Source organism: Gymnoscopelus braueri (assembly GCF_963280865.1).
Source record: "Gymnoscopelus braueri genome assembly, chromosome: 11".
Lineage (NCBI taxonomy): Eukaryota > Metazoa > Chordata > Actinopteri > Myctophiformes > Myctophidae > Gymnoscopelus > Gymnoscopelus braueri.
In genome coordinates this window covers 23,535,357-23,552,393 of record NC_137613.1, presented here as the reverse complement: position 1 = coordinate 23,552,393, position 17,037 = coordinate 23,535,357, and the positions used below count along the sequence as shown (strand labels likewise).

Genomic DNA, 17,037 nt, shown 5'->3' with positions numbered 1-17,037 from the left:
AGAGCTCTCTTACGCACAATTGAGTGCTGTTATGTTTTGCTAAATAATTGGTTCTTCTGTTCTCTTAAATGTTACTGTTGTATAATATAGGATTTAAATTACAATAACATTGTTTATCATTTATAATGTTTTTTTCTTTAGAGTAGTGGTTCTCAAACCCACAGGGATCTTTGAGGGGGTTCCAGGGGTCCCCAGCAAAACGAGGAAAGGTTTAACCACTTTAACCCTATGATATACTTTTTCAGAAAATAGACGATCTACAAGGTCACAACGCATTATATTGCGGCCCGTTTTGAGCTTGTAGATCGGCTATTTTCAAAACATTTTTGATAAATGTTATTAATCGTATTAATCACACATCTCCTCTTATGGGTGTCTCTGGCAGAAAACATTTTCAGATGGGGTCTGGAGCCAAGTAGCCTACATATAAATGTAGGGGTCCTTGACATGAAAATGTTTGAGAACCACTGCTTTAGAGTTTTCTTTAGAAGAAGTTTAAGAAGACAATTACGAAGAATATTGGTGAATGAGACCCATTGTTCTGATGCTTTATCTTCTGTGTATTTCTCCACAAAATGTCATTGTTTCACAACATCAATATTTGTATGATGTACTTGTCAGCAGCTTAGACTTTTTCTTATAAAAGTCAGGAACCTTGCTTAACATCGTAAAACATCTTCAGTAGCCTAAACTTTAGGCTACTGAAGATGTTTTACGATGTTAAGCAAGGTTCTAGGCCAAGGTTCAAGGCCCTAAAGGATAGGCTAGAGTGCTATTCTTATTGTAGATTGTAAATTGGGGTTAACTAACTCTCTAACTGACCATAGAAAGTTTTTCACTGATAATATGTCTGCTCTACTCTTAATGTTAGCAGAGTGACCTGCACGGATATATTCTCTCCCCTGCGTTGTTTTCTTTTGTACACAAATTAAACCATAATCCATTACAAACACTTGCTCCCATCAGTAGTTTCCTTTTCAATGAATAGTAACACCATGAACATCATAATTTTATATATTGTGTTAATTATTTAGGAATGAGTGCTGATAGTGTGGGGGGCTCCTTTCACACTGTTTTACAAATCACACATTAGGACTTGGTCAAACATTTTCAGTCGTGAGATTTTATTTTGCTTTGATCCATGCATTGATTAGGTAGTTAAGCACAAACACCTGGAAGACTGTAGAAGAAATACGACTTTGTAAATCAATAAAATCTCAAATGCAACATATGTACAGTATTGTCTTTACCGTACATTGTGAATATAAATGTCAGAATCTGTGATCATTGTTTATTGTTCATTAAATGGATCCCCATTAGCTGATACCGGGTGACAGCTAATCTTCCTGGGGTCCGTAGGAGATACATAAATACATGAAAATACATAATATGACATTATACAAAATAAAATACAACATAAGAGTGTTCCAGGCTCTGCTCCAGAGAATTCCCAGCTCTAAGCTAGAGTAAACCATACAGTCTTGAACCCTTCCAGACCTGTCTCAACCTATACGTGCTGTAAAGACACACTAGAGTTTTCCATGCTCTGAAGCAGAGATTTCCTGGCTCTTATATAGTGTAGAATCATAAACCATTATATGACCATACTAATAGTAGTAGTAGTAGTAGTAGTAATAATAATAATAATGTATTTTGGACGTGAGGTGGGGGACTCCGAGTGTGGGGGGCTCCAACAAACAAGAACAGACTAGAATGATGAGAGGAACTAAGTGTCATCGGGTTTGAAAGAAAACAGATCTTCAGTAAGTTCCTTTAACATAAATACCTTTCCCTCAAGGGGCAAGGTATTTATAATAATAATAACAATAATAATAAAAGCAATTATAGTAATAATAGCTAATTATATGAGACCGTGCATACTTTGACTACACCTGTTTGTTCCATCTTAGACCTGCGCAGCAGCATTGTCTGACCATCTGACAGGCATCTAAACATATGTATTCACTCCAAAAATGTATAGCTATAAAACTAATAAATACATGTGAAATTTGTGAAGGCATAATGTGTCATATGAAATTGGTCATTTGGTAGGATATTTTGGACGTGAGGTGGGGGGCTCCGAGTGTGGGGGGCTCCAACAAACAAGAACAGACAAGAATGATGAGAGTAATAAGCCACACCCTCGGACCTATATGGTTTGAAAGAAAACAGATCTTCAGTTCAGATCTGATCTCCACAGAGCCAAGTGTTCAGGTCAACAACACAAGCAGTAAATACCTTAACATAAATACCTTGCCCTCAAGGCCCTCATATCTCATGAACGAAAAAAAATTAGTTACTCCACTGGGCCCTCTACAGATCTGTCAATGGAATTTTTCTATAGACCAGATTTTTCTAGCCAAAAAGTGTATTTTAGACGTGAGGTGGTGGGGGGCTCAGAGTGTGGGGGGCTCCAGCAAACAAGAACAGACAACACTGATGAGAGTAATAAGCCACACCCTCTGACCTAAGTGTCATTTGATAACAGGGCGTTTGAAAGAAAACAGAACAAAAAATTATGATGAAATTATGTTCTTTTCGGGGGGAAAAAACAAAATATATGATGAAACGATGTATCCCCTGTCTAATTGTCTGAAAAATGCACAAAGGTAATTTTTTTTTTTTTTAAATCAATTTTCCTGCAGCCTTCACTGCCCTGCAGGAGGTGAAACAGTGACATCTGCTGGGCCATTAATTGGAACTGCATGGAAAAGGGCTTAAATTCCAGCATTCCTTGCTCCTTGAATATGACCAATGAATATTCATTTATTTTAATTCAGTCTCCTGTTTCTCCTAGCAAAAACCCATATCAATGCATTCATATCCAAGTTGTTAGTTGTTGACGCTCATCAAATACCACCCAAACCCTCTTTCATATAGGTACCAAGAGTCCAAGATTCTATATATTGCATTGACAATATGGTGAAGCCAAAATACAGCTGTCTTTACTGCAATAAATTCAAGAGTTGTCTGTGACCAGTTTCTGCTGTTAGAGTGAGTGTATAGAACTTGTAACTAGAAAGTACTGTTCCTGAAGAAACAGTGTGGGATCGCTAAGAATGTTGATGGTATTGAGTATTGATAGTTTTATAATGTAGTTATTAGTAGTGTTAAAGGTTTAAGGTTCTAAAGGTTTGAAAGGTTTAAGGCTCTGAATGTTTGAAATGTTTGAAAGGTTTAGTCAAGTCAAGTCAAGTCACCTTTATTTATATAGCACATTTAAAAACAACAGAAGTTGACCCAAAGTGCTTTACAATCACAATAGTATAACCTAATAAAAATACAGCATAGTTAAAGAAACATAAAGCAATACCTAAACAAAAACACCAAAGATAGGAGAACATAAAAGAAATACCAAAAAAGAGGAAAAATACATTCAGTGGCCATAAATTAAGAATGCCCTCAGACTGAGCTGAAGGCAATGGAGAAGAGGTGGGTTTTTAGGGTGGATTTAAAACTTTCAATGGTGGAGCTGGATTTAATGTGCAGTGGTAAGGTTCGAATGGTTTGAAAGGTCTAAGGTTCGAAAGGTTTGAAAGGTGTTAAAGGTTTGAAAGGTGTTAAAGTATTCGTGTTAAAAGTTTTGATAGTGTTTAATAGTGTAAAATGGAGTTTTTTAGAGTAAAACAGTGATTGCTAGGGTCTAACAGGCAGTTGCTAGGGTCTAATAGGAGGCCAAACGTTGTAGAGTTGGAACAGAGTTTGTAGCTAAAAGTATGAAGGACTAGTTAAGTGTCAAAAAACGTGGGGAATATAGTATAATAAATATAGTGGCAATAACATTAGTGTGATCGCTAAGGCAATCCCACAATTACATTTAGCCAAAGGAAAAATAGCACACACAATATGAATACTGCTCCTATGATGTGATTGGTTGGGGCAGTCTACAGCCCACCCTCAAAGTTCCTATCCACTCACAGTGGGTACAACCCACTGTGAGTGGATAGATAAATAGTAGGATATACAGACAGAGTAAAATAAAGTAAGAAAGAGAGGTCTGTTGAGTTGCTGTAGGCTATTGTTTGTTTCACTACACAAACTACAACTACACTGAGGTAAGGAAACTACTGCTATGACTAATATAACAATTTAGACTATTAATTATGAAATATTTAATAATTCATTCATTATGGATGTTGCGTTTATGATTTATGGCATTTTCGGTTGTTATAGCCTACATTTTTAAGGCAAAAGGCTATATATATATAGAGAATCAAAACACAGTTTTATTTTGAAAAGAGTAACAAGTAATGAGTAATTAATTACTTTTTTGAGTAACGAGCCCAACACTGATAATAACAATATATTAATAGGTATAAATGTAGTCAAAGTGTACATAGACAATCTACCCCCAGTAGTAGGCCTATGGGTAGAAATGAACAATCTACAAATATCCTTTTCATATAAAAACTCTATCATTTACACATTGTTTAACACACATATTCATTTACACAGCATAAAATGAAATACACCTGATCTTGAGCAGCATAGTTCAAACTGGTGTTTTTCTTTTCTTCTCTTTCATTCTTTTTTTTTTCTTTTTTCTTTTTTTTTAAACGTTTAATGGGCTTCTTAGGTTATGGTTACCCTCTTTGTTTAATAATCTATTTTGTACATTGGTTGGAAGGCATTTGTTTCTTGCTCTGTACATGGCTTGGGCTGTTTTGAATTTGACCAGATCAGGGAACTTTAGTATGTGGGATTTCAAAAAGATAACGTTAGTGTGATCACGGTATTGTGTATAACTCTTACGGCTCTTTTTTGTAGAATGGACAATTAATGAATGGTTGTTTTATAGGTAGTTCCCCATACTTCTTCTATAGAGTAGGTTAAGTATGGTAATATCATGGTGCAGCACAGTAATGATTTGGTATTGAAGATGTGTCTCGCCTTGCTAATAATGGAAATGCTAACGGAAATTGTACGATTACCTAAGACTATGAACTTAGTTTTTGTTTGGTTTATTGTTGTGGAACCACTGTTTAAATGTACTTAGTTCAGATGTTATGAATTGCAAAAGCTGCTGGATATCTTCCCTGGTACAAAAGATGTTTGTGCTGTCTGCAAAAAGTAGGCTACACATTTAGATTTGATACCGTACACAGATCATTTATATACATAATAAATAATTTGGGACCCAAGATTGTTCCCTGTGGTACCCCTCACTTGATAGTTTTATGATTTGATTTGTATTCTCCCAATTGTACTTAATGTTGTCTGTTGTCAATATAGCTCCTCAGCCATTGAGATGCAACTCCTCTGATTTTGTATCTCTTTGTTATAAGTAGGTTGTGGTGTCAAAAGCTTTATTAAGATCAATGAATACTCCAATTGTGAACTGCTTTTTGTCTATGTAATCTGTTATATAATACTGGTTTTCAGACAACAGTTTGTGTTTTGTAATGAAATCATCCAGTACGACCAAGAATATATTTTTTAATATCTTTGAGAGTTGTGGTAGCAGAGAGATTGGTCTGTAATTGGTGAATTGCTGTTTATTGCCGGATTTGAACATTTTAATTATTTTAGCAAATTGAATGTGCCAGTGTCTAATGACAAGCTGCATTATATGAGTGAAAGGTTTCACAATACTGTGTTCAATGGCAGTTCTCAGCCAGTAATTAAGGAGCTGGCCTCTTCCTTCGATGTGCTGCTGTCCGCTCAGCTGCATGCGCTCTGTCCCAGTGATTGACAGGCTGAAATGCACTGTGTGAGAAGAGAAGCTGCACACTTTATCATGTTGGATAAATGCATGTGATCAGGTTTATCTGACCGATTTTTCATATTCCATTCTGATTACGATTGGCTTCCAAAGTTTGCATGAGTGGCCTGTTTTGCACAAAAGGCCAATCATGAGCGCAGCGTCCGATTGCCGTGAAAAAGAAAGAGGCCTAGTACGCCTAGTACATTTTTGGAACCATTAAATATATGTAGAAATAATGCTTCCTCAAACTATAGGTTCACTAGTAAGAGACCACACCTCTACTTAAAGGGATATTTCACTTTCAAAAAAACTTTTGGTCATTTTATCGTCTACTCAGGCTTTTGTGAGCCCCCCAGACCGTTTTTAAGTTGCTTGATTCAGTATTTAGATATTTAATATTAATTTTATCAGACACGCCCCCTTCCTATACAAACCCATTATAACTTCAAACTCAATTTTTAACATGTTAGATTCATCAAAAACACCCATCCTTGGTTCTGGTGACTCACCCTGCCCTCCTAATACGCGAGGGGGCCGTGTTTTTTCGATAACTTTTTTCATTTATTTTTTATATTTCTTTTGGAAAATGAAAAGAATTTAATACATTAAAAAAATTAAATAAAATAAATGAAAAAAGTAATCGAAAAAACACGGCCCAACGGCAGGTGTAGTGGATGCAGTTGATCGTGAAAGGGGAGTGGCTAATGAGTGAAGGCAAGTGTGGTAGATAGGGAAGCATGGAGAACGGGGCATGGCCGTGATAAGCAGAGGGTGGTCTCTACTCCCGAACCTACGTTGTCAGACAACTACATTTGTGCCCTGCACTTCATCCTTGATTGATTGATTGATTGATTGATGTACTTTTATTTAGTAAGACATGAGAATCACAGTACATGGAAGTACAAAATTCACAATACAAGGTCTACTAAACTGGAAGACTCAGTTAAGCACGCAGCTTGTTTAAGATGAGAACCCCATGCACACAAATCATGATGACACAGACAGATATACACATTACTATACAGAATGTCATACAATCAGCTTTCAGGTTACTGGTATGAAGAGAGAAAAAATATATATACAAAAGAGGAAAATGAAAGAGGGGGGGGGGTAGGTTAAGACTTAGACAGGGGCCATTTTCGAATTGCAGCCTCCTGAAGGTGTATCTTTAGGGCAGTTTTGAAAGTGAGTAGGGTTTTACACTCCTTTACTCCTTTTGGTAGGGCATTCCACATTTTTGATGAATAGCATGAGAACGAGTTCATTCCCTTAGTTGAGCCAAATCTGGGTTGAACATGATTTGTGGAGCTGCCTCTGGTGTTATGATCATGGACTTCATTAACATTTTGGAAGTATTTTGACAAATACAGGGGGATCCCAATGTTGTGGTGTATCTTGAAGACCAGGCCCATAGCAAGTTGCTGTACTCTGTCCTCAACCATCCAATCCTAGAAAAATTAGCAGGGGTTAGATGGGTTTTGTGATTGAGGCCAAGAAGTAGCCTTACAAGTTTGTTTTGGGATGTTTGGAGCCTTGTTTTTAAGGCCTTGGAGGTGTTGTGATACCATGAAGTGCATGCATAATCATAATGACTTTACATGACTTACAGTACTACATGTATATCTTTTCACATCCAAATAGAATGATGATAAGTCTATGTTTCCCTCCATGTTCTCATGGAATATTCATTCTTCTTCTGCTTGTTTCAGGGACCAACCATGGCAAGGTCACCGACAAAAGCCAACATCATCCAAATTCTGAGGGAGTTGGGCGATGAGGACTTCAAAGTGCTCAAGACTTCTCTTGCGGAACATCAACGGCTCCCCAAACATATCCCGTATGTCCAGCTGGAGAAACTTGACAGGGTGGACACCAGTAATAAGATGAAGAAGATCTATGGCGCTGAGAAAGCTTGGAACATAATAATGGTGGTTCTGGAAGATATAGACATGGGTGTATTGGAGAAGTTCCAGACTGTCGAAGGTAGATAAAGATAAGTTAAATATGGCTACATGCTTCATATACATGCTATAATATAACAATACAAATGTGTTGAATGACACACACACACACACACACACACACACACACACACACACACACACACACACACACACACACACACACACACACACACACACACACACACACACACACACACACACACACACACACACACACACACACACACACACACACACACTCCCCTCAGTAATCAATAAAGCTCTGATGTACACAACTGATGGGATTTTTCAAAAGAATGGTACAGTCAAATTGTTGTGCTTCTTACCAGATTTGAACGTTTTTTTGGTGTGTGTGTGTGTATGTGTGTATGTGTGTATGTGTGTGTGTGTGTGTGTGTGTGTGTGTGTGTGTGTGTGTGTGTGTGTGTGTGCACGCATACTCCCTGGAGGCCAAGGAAAAATGTCTGCCCCAAATTCTTCACCAAGGATCGTCACCTTGTAGTGTCCTAGTTTAGATATAAGAGAAGAGGGGTTCATGACAGTGGATGTGTCATTGGGGTTACCAAGCAAGCATAAGGCATTCCTCTGTAAATATAGATATTTGTATTAGTTGATTACATTTATTAATGTGTTAATATTCTATGCTCTGTTGATGAATTGAATACACAGGACAACGATGGAAACAAGTCCCCAGAACTTTTGTGTGTATCCTTTTAGCCAAGGCTTTTACTGTACTTCCGTGTTGTTTACATTTTTAACTAATTAAGTATTCAATCAATCAACCAATGTCAGACATTTGGTTAATGAGGTCCATGGTCCTTTCAAAAAGCTCCTGCGTAAACTGTGACAGTGTTGGTTTCTAGCGTTGTTTAGTACATAGGGACCGGACCCGGGCCCGCCTGCTAGAGGCTTGATGAGTGTGAGCACTATACCGTAACCAGGGACGATTCAACATCCACACCACTTGGGAAAGGTGGTCTGCAGTACACTTTTGTACTTGGGTACGCATCAGGTGTGAAACCCAAGTGTACCGAAACACAGAAGCTCACAGCTATTTGATCCCCCCTAAATGTACTCGAGTATGGAAAAACATTATGAACGTGAAAGCTGACCGGTGGGGGAGGGGCAATCGTATTCGGGCACGGTTCAAAGCAATTGTATCCTGCCCATCTTTCGCCGCAGGCTGAAAACCCACCTCTTCAGGAAACACTACCCTGACCCTTCCTCTTAGCCTTGCCTACTTGTTGTCAATTAGTTGTACGAGCTCTTGTTTTATTGGATCTTGTTTATTCAATACACTTATTTGTTTTAGCTCTTGCTCATTTGATTTTCCTATTTGGCTATATCTGTTTAAGAAAGTAGGTAACTGATATATTGCACTTTTACCTTAGCACTAGGTGTTCTGCCCTCACTGCTTTGACAGGCGCAGTTAGGCAGAAAGATAACTCCGGACAAGGGTATCAGGTGTTAACTCTCTTTACTCAAAATCCAGGAGTAAAACTGCAATACAATTATAACAAAAACATCATCAATTGGATTCAAATGTACCATATAAATGAACATTACTCTGATATACGTAATCATAAACATAGACATAATACTCACAGACAATGCTTTGTCACACAAGAAAACAGAGAGGACATCTGTCTGCCTTCAAACGCCAAACTGAAACTGGTACGCTGCCCTGCTAATCAGAAATCTAGCACACCTTGAGCAGGAACTTGATTACAAATCTCAAACACCTGTCCTAAAATAAAGGCACGCTCCCAGTAACTTCAGAAAACAGTACCACCCACTGGCGGACATCAGTCTCAGCCAGCACACTAGGTATACTCTTAGTTGCTTGTTGCGAACGCGGGAGGAGGCGCGGCGAAGCCGCGCCTCCGACCAAGTGGAGCTTACTATGTAACCCTGCTTGGGTTGTGTCTCTCTCTCTCTGTGTCTCTGTGTCTCTGTGTGCACTGTGTCTCTGTCTGTGTCTCTGTGTCTCTGTGTGCACTGCCTGTGTGCAGCTCCTCTGAGATAAGTAAATGTCCAATTTAGACGTACCATACATCAAATGAAAGGTCTTTGAAAACTGAACACACCTGTCAAGGTTGCGTTTAAGCCCGCCCCTTCCCCCGGAAGCCACGCCCCGGAGAAGGCTCCTAAAAACTCCCCATTGAAACCCCATGTTAAATGAAAAGTGCCCGAATCGCTCCCAAACTTTTTCTACCCCCCCTAAGTGGGGGTCTACGAACAAATACTTCGGGCTCGGATTTTGGCTCCGCCCCCCGGAAGTGGGTGAAACAGGCACTTCAAACACTTTGTTGAATTGTTCAAAAACATTCCAAGTTTTTTTTTGGTGAATTTGTATTTTTCTAAGATGCTCCTTTTAACGCAGATTTAAAAAAAAAAAAAAAAAAAAAAATTATTGGTTACTTTTTTTTAAATATTTTTTTTCATTCTTTTTTTTCTTTTTTTGCGTTCGCTTACCGCGTTCGCGCGTCTTACTTGTTATAGAAGAGAATGCACTTAAGACTTCTGGTGATTAGTAGTTTCCTTGCCTGCTATGTTGAATGCACTTATTGTATGTCGCTTTGGATAAAAACGTCTGCTAAATGACTGTAATGTAATGTAATGTACCAAATGTGAAACCAGTATTTTCATTCTCTCTCTCTCTCTCTCTCTCTCTCTCTCTCTCTCTCTCTCTCTCTCTCTCTCATCAGATTACAGTGAAGGTGAACAGAAATCGAGGGACAGAAAAACAGGTAAGACACCATGGTCACAGCACACCCACATATTTTGGATGTATGTTCTTGCAAATTGTGTGTTTTGATGAAAATTCACATTCAAATCACTTGAGAAATAATCACAATGCACAGCACAGGACACTAAATGCTATTTAGACCGCTTTGGATTGTCCTTTTATAGGTCTTATTTAATGTTGATGATTATAATGGATACTGAGAAACAACTGTACGATGTGTGCCTGCATAGCATACATTGTGCACCTAGCGCACATGCATGCACACACAGTTCAGTGCCACTGCAGCGATCATATCATTTGGAAGCGGTTTTGACTAATGAGCAATACCTGCTGTAAATTAGACAAAGTGGCATGGCCTAGCTGAATTCATCAAGTAGCTTACTCACCAAGGGTACTTGAGTGAGCCTTGAATGCAAATGCGTTTGCATTCGGTGTGCCATACAGTACCTGCGTAATGATATATTATTGCATTATTTGTTTATTAGAACACATCTTATTCCGAATAACATGCGAAGGCCCAGAACCGAGTTGTGTGCAGCGTGACATGACGCATACTTTTTTCAGACACAATATAATATAATGCGTTCAACGCTCATTGTGTGCCAGTCCTTCAGCTTTTTACGTAACCTACACTACACTTCACTGTTAATAGACAATAGAATTATGATACAAATAGTTTGTTTGCATATAGAGCAAACTACTGGATAGAAACAAAAAAGCAGTCATCCCCGGCCCACATTGAATTAAGCACATACTATAATTGACATGAATCAGATGTTACTCACCACATACGAGCAGCAGAAGTTCCTCCTGCCTTTCCTTGTAACTTTGAGAAACTGTGCTCCATGACGAGCAACTTCACAGTGATGGAATTTTAAGCCCATTCTTTTAGGAATGGTGTTTCCATTCCACTTCTACCCTCCTCCTCTTCAAAATAAACGTGTTTGGCTCTCTCTCCTGACGATCTGGGACGGTTGTGACCGGGTTTTGTTATGTCATCACGTAGTCTACCAGTATAGCCTACAACATTTTTGGTCTGTGATTGACTATTAATAAATATGATTATGGGATTAACATTTATAAATGTATTAAAGGGTTAGTTCAGATTTTTTGAGTATTTTCTGTAGGAAATACTTACCATTAATGTAGCGGTTGCAAAGGTATTAATTGATTGCCCGAGTCCCGTGGTCAGAGTTATGGTCCGTTTCTGATAAATATGAAGTAGTTCCGGTAGATTAGTAGATTTGGTGGGGGCCGCTCATTAAAAATAAATTGATTAAAAAAACTAGCGTTGACCTATTTCTACCATATAGAGCAGGTTTCGTTCAATTTCGACCCCTCTGTCACATGGTACTAATGTTTGTGTCCAGAATCACTGCGCCGCGGCAGCCTACTCACGCACAAAATAAATGACACCAAAAATAGTACCATGTGACAGAGGGGTCGAAATTGAACGAAACCTGCTCTATATGGTAGAAATAGGTCAACAATACAAATGACGCTAGTTTTTTTAATTAATTTATTTTTAATGAGCGGCCCCCACCAAATCTACTAATCTACCGGAACTACTTCATATTTATCAGAAACGGACCATAACTCTGACCACGGGACTCGGGCAATCAATTAATACCTTTACAACTACATTAATGGTAAGTATTTCCTACAGAAAATACTCAAAAAATCTGAACTAACCCTTTAAGCTTCTGATATTATAGACATATGGAATAAGAAAAATAAGAATAAGGACAAAAAAATGCCAGCCTGGTGCGAGGCCTCCCAAGTGTGAGCCCCAGTGTGACCACAGTGCGATCCCACTGCTTTTCCAGCCCCCACCGCCATGGCTCTGCTCAGTCTACTGATAAAGTGTTGTTTTGCATTCTAGAGAAGAAAGAGCAGCGTTCCTCCCAAAAACCTGCTCCACCCCGCCGCTCCGGTTCTTCCAAGGTGCACCATGACGTGATCTGTGAAGGCTGTGATCAAAGTATCATTGGGACCAGGTTTCAGTGTACATTGTGTCCTGACTATGACCTGTGCTCTGACTGTCATTCCAATGGACGTCATAAGAAACATCCTATGCTGGCCATGCAGGACCCAGTCCAGGTCAGAATTTATCATTCATTTGAAAACAGCACTGGTTGAACCGTTAAATACAAATCTCATGTAATGTAGAAAAGGAAAGAACATTGAAAGGACAAATGCAATCAGTGGTTGTTTCATACTGCAATGTGCCTGATGATGATTATGGTGACGATGATGATGATGATGATGATGATGTATCTGTACTTGTGGCTTGGCATGGGAAGTGGCTGAAAATATTTCTCTTTGACTGTCTTTCTGTCAACTCTCTCCACAGGCTGCTGAGATGGAGAAGGCCTTTCGTCAAGGTAGGACCATGCAGATTTCACATGAGTAATATTCAAATGAAGGACCTCCTCCCTAGGTTTTACCTGTAAATCCAAAACCCTGTCCCTTAGATAAAAATTAGCCAAAAACCTTGGCCAATTTAATGCTCATTGTCACATGATTCCCGAGAACAAGTGTAACCATTTTGAGATTGGTCTTTAAACAATCTAGTTTCTGCAACAGACTTTTTTTCCATTTTGGCACCCCCTATTGGTCACAGTCAAAACACCTTTGGTGCTGAGCCCTATAGGGCATAGCAGTGGCGGCCATTTTCTGGTTCCACTAGAAAATAGTCAATGCATTGTCCCCATTGAGATTTCCAAAAATATTTATATCAATTAATTTAAGCCTAGAATCAAGCCATCCAGGGTCCTGGTGAATCATGTTTTTTTCTGTGATTAAAAAAATAAATAATAATAATTATATGATATACTATAATATTGAATAAATACCCGTTTTCACACCAGGACCCTGGATGGCTTGATTCTAAGCTTAAAATAATTGATATAAATATTTTTGGAAATCCCAATGGGAAAATGCATTGACTATTTTAGGGTGGAACCAAAGGCTCCTCAATACGTGAGTAAAATTTTAGGTGACATGCATTCATTGCATTCATGCATTCATGCATTCATTTATGACATTTGTTTTGTAAAATAGGCCGGCCCCACAAAATGTGCAAGCCAATTATAACCAAACATGGAATATAAAAAACATTATGACACATTTTATCACATGGCTGCAGAGATCCTGTGTACCAAACTTTGTGCGGTTTGGATAAAACCTGAAGGTAGAGTAACAAAAGGTGTGAATTGAAGACCATTAAAAATGGCAGAAAAGCTATTAAGAACAACATATTCTATGTTCACTGTTTTTGAAAAAGAAAACATACATATCGGCTACATATAAACACTTCAGAGAAAGACACATGACACGGCCGTTTGTAGAAGCTGTTGCAGGCTACAGCGTGGGCGTCACACCCGAGGGGGATGCAGGGGATGCGACAGACACATGATTTCATCCCCCTCACATTTGCCTGACTGTTCTGTTTTTTTCCCACTTTCAATATAGTCACTTTGCATCCAGCGCTGCATCAAAGGAAATTCAGTTCCCCATATATGAAAACCTATTGGCCAATTTAGATTGATTGAACAGCCATCCAGCCAATCACAGCTATTTGACCAGCCCACCAGTCCAAATTGTTTTTTCTTTCTTCTTTTTTTTTGTATTTCGGTCTTCTTATTTAGGCCGCTCCAGTTCATCCAAGGTGCACCATGGCGTGAGCTGTGAAGGCTGTGAGGAAAGTATCATTGGGACGAGGTTTAAGTGTACACTGTGTCCTGACTACGACCTGTGCTCTGACTGTCAGTCCGCTGGACGTCATAAGAAACATCCTATGCTGGCCATGCAGGTCAGAATTTATCCTTCCTCATCTTCATTATTCTGTTGTTGCTGCTGCTGCTGCTGATGTATCTGTACTTGTAGCTTCCTCGGCTTTGACTGTGGTTCTGTCAACTCTCTCTCTACAGGTTGCTGAGATGGAGGAGGCCTTTCATCAAGGTAGGACCAAACAGATTTCAATGAGCAATATTCAAATAAAGGACCTCCTTCCTTACCAGTAAACCCCAAACCCTCTCCCCAAACCAATTATGGGCAAAAGGTAGCAGGTTCCATATAGAGGACTATTTGGACCCTCCCCCAAGGTGGCACCATTATGCCTGTTTCTGTGTTAGGTTGGCTATTACTTCCTGGTCTTAACTTCCAGGGCATCAGATACAGCGGAAAACAAGCTGACTCTGCTGATCCATACAGAACACGTGCTCCTGCTTCTTTGAGCAGGAGTGCGTGCTTCTGCTCAAAAAAGGGGGAAAGCGGTTTAGTTGCACGGCGTGTTATCGCGTCCCTTGACCAATGCATCCCTGACTATGGAGCCATCTTCTGTATGAAGTCATTTCGGGGGTGAACTACCCCTTAAGTGGTTAATCAGACTAATTGATTTAGTCGATTATAAAAATAATCTATTAGCACTTTTTCACATTGATTCATTGATATATGAAAAATAAAACAAATTATTTAAAAAACTTGCTTGATTATTCAAGTAATGGAAAAGTAATCCATAGGATAATCGCTAAGAAGATAATCGCCAGCTTCAGCCCAAATCACACTGCTTTCCTATAGCATTGGTAGGATTGGTAGGAGGTAGTGATTTTCAAAAACACTACCATTTACTTTGCATTAACTATTCTTAATAACCAAATAAACCTCATTACAGTTTTCCAAATCCTATATTAAAATTGCCGAGAGGGGCAAAATGTGGGGGAGCAACGGTGGGTGAACGTCACAACGTAACATTCGGACTTGCGAGGCGCACTGTTGCTCCAATCCACAGCAACCACTCTTGCCACAGACACTGTTCAGGAGTCTACCATGACAATAGTCACACCAGGCGGACCAACGGTGGACATCACAAATGTAACATCCGGACTTGAGAAGTGCACCATTGCTTTAATCCACACCAAACTTGCCACAAACACTGTCCCCCAGGGGCAACGTCATGGGACCCTGGGGCCACAGGTGCACCATTGCTCCAATCTACACCAGTCTTGCCATCAACACTGTTCAGGGGTCTGACATGACAATAGTCACAGCAGGGGCCACATGTGGGGGCCACAAGCGCACTGTTGCTCCAATCCACACCAGTTTAGCACAAACACTGTTCATTGGACTGGCATTAGAATAGTTCCACCAAAACATGGGGCACTACAGCAGTGTTAACACTTCAAATGGCCATAACTCTGTGACCATTGGTCTTATCAGCGCAATATGGGACTAGATTTAAAGGCATAAAACATAGAAGTCCTATCTGATTGTATTAAACAACAATAACATCACCAATATTGCACCTCTATGGACAGCTTGGGTTATCCTCTTTGTCTCTGCCATGACTTTGCTTCCAAGATAGCCACCATTGTTATGAGCAACTTTCTGTCAATAAACATGCAGCCAAGATTCTTTATAAAGTGCTGGTTTTGGGGTGTGCTCAGTCATTTCATGAATGGGGCTGTCACACGGAGGAAACTAAAATAGAGGTTAAGGATACTCTCTAAATTGCTTGCTGCTAGGATATATCACTGTACTGACATACGATTCCCCACACATTGCATTTTCTGATAGCACTGAAAATGGCACTCTTCCATAGCTTTTAGAACATTTAACTCATACTATATTGCTGAATATCTTTCCCCATGCATATATAAAGACAACATTCTAAAACGCAGGATCACATTGTGATTGTTATGTTGCATTAAAGATTAGTCTTGAACTGAAACATATGAATTATGAACATAACAGTATACGGGTCTAGCCCCGTATACTGCGGGTCCTAGTTTCACTACACTACTCCACATTCTTGTCTTACAGAATTAAACACATTTACCTGAAAACAAAAAGAAAAGCTTTATTTGAATTGGCTGTATCCCATCGTTTTCCCAGTAGCATTGGTAGAATCTGATTTCCTATTTAGGTATCACAGTGAGTGTATGCTCCCTACAGCGTTTGGTACCCCCCTACTGCTGGGAGGTGGATATAACCTTTATTAAAGAACAGTACTCTCTCTCACACACACACTCACACTCACACACACACACACACACACACACACACACACACACACACACACACACACACACACACACACACACACACACACACACACACAATCGCTAAATTGTCTGTAAAGTCACACTGTAATAGTTTAAATCAATCACATTCTGTACACTAGCTGTATTACTACGTTTTTATTGTTTCCCTTCTTTCATCTTCCAGCCAGTTCTTCCAAGGTGAACCATGGCGTGATCTGTGAAGGCTGTGAGGAAAGTATCATCGGGACCAGGTTTAAGTGTACACTGTGTCCTGACTATGACCTGTGCTCTGACTGTCAGTCCGCTGGACGTCATAAGAAACATCCTTTGCTGGCCATCCAGGACCCAGCCCAGGTCAGAATATGATGATGATGATGGTGATGGTGGTGGTGGTGGTGGTGATGATGTATCTGTACTGGTAACTTCCTTAGAGTTCTCAATTTCTCATGTTGCGGGGTTTAAGACGCACTCCACCCAAAATCATGCTTTTTGAGTTTTTTTTAAGCCTATCTCTGAAAATCCTGGTGGTTTTTGGCACTCTACTTTTCTATAGAGCCTTAAAGGGATTAGCCTGGT

General features: G+C 39.5%; 1 protein-coding gene across 1 annotated transcript; it reads left to right on the top strand.

Annotated features, from left to right (window-relative positions):
- Positions 1–7,420: 7,420 nt before the first annotated feature.
- On the top strand, positions 7,421–16,827 carry LOC308094844 (uncharacterized protein; the record flags this gene model as incomplete). The annotated part of the gene is made up of 7 exons (XM_080441670.1): positions 7,421–7,687; positions 10,377–10,418; positions 12,300–12,517; positions 12,771–12,801; positions 14,068–14,231; positions 14,350–14,380; positions 16,646–16,827. The coding sequence occupies exons 1-7, from the start codon at positions 7,423–7,425 to the stop codon at positions 16,825–16,827; spliced, it is 933 nt and encodes a 310-aa protein (XP_080297796.1). The 5' UTR covers positions 7,421–7,422.
- Between the last annotated feature and the right edge of the window lie 210 nt (positions 16,828–17,037).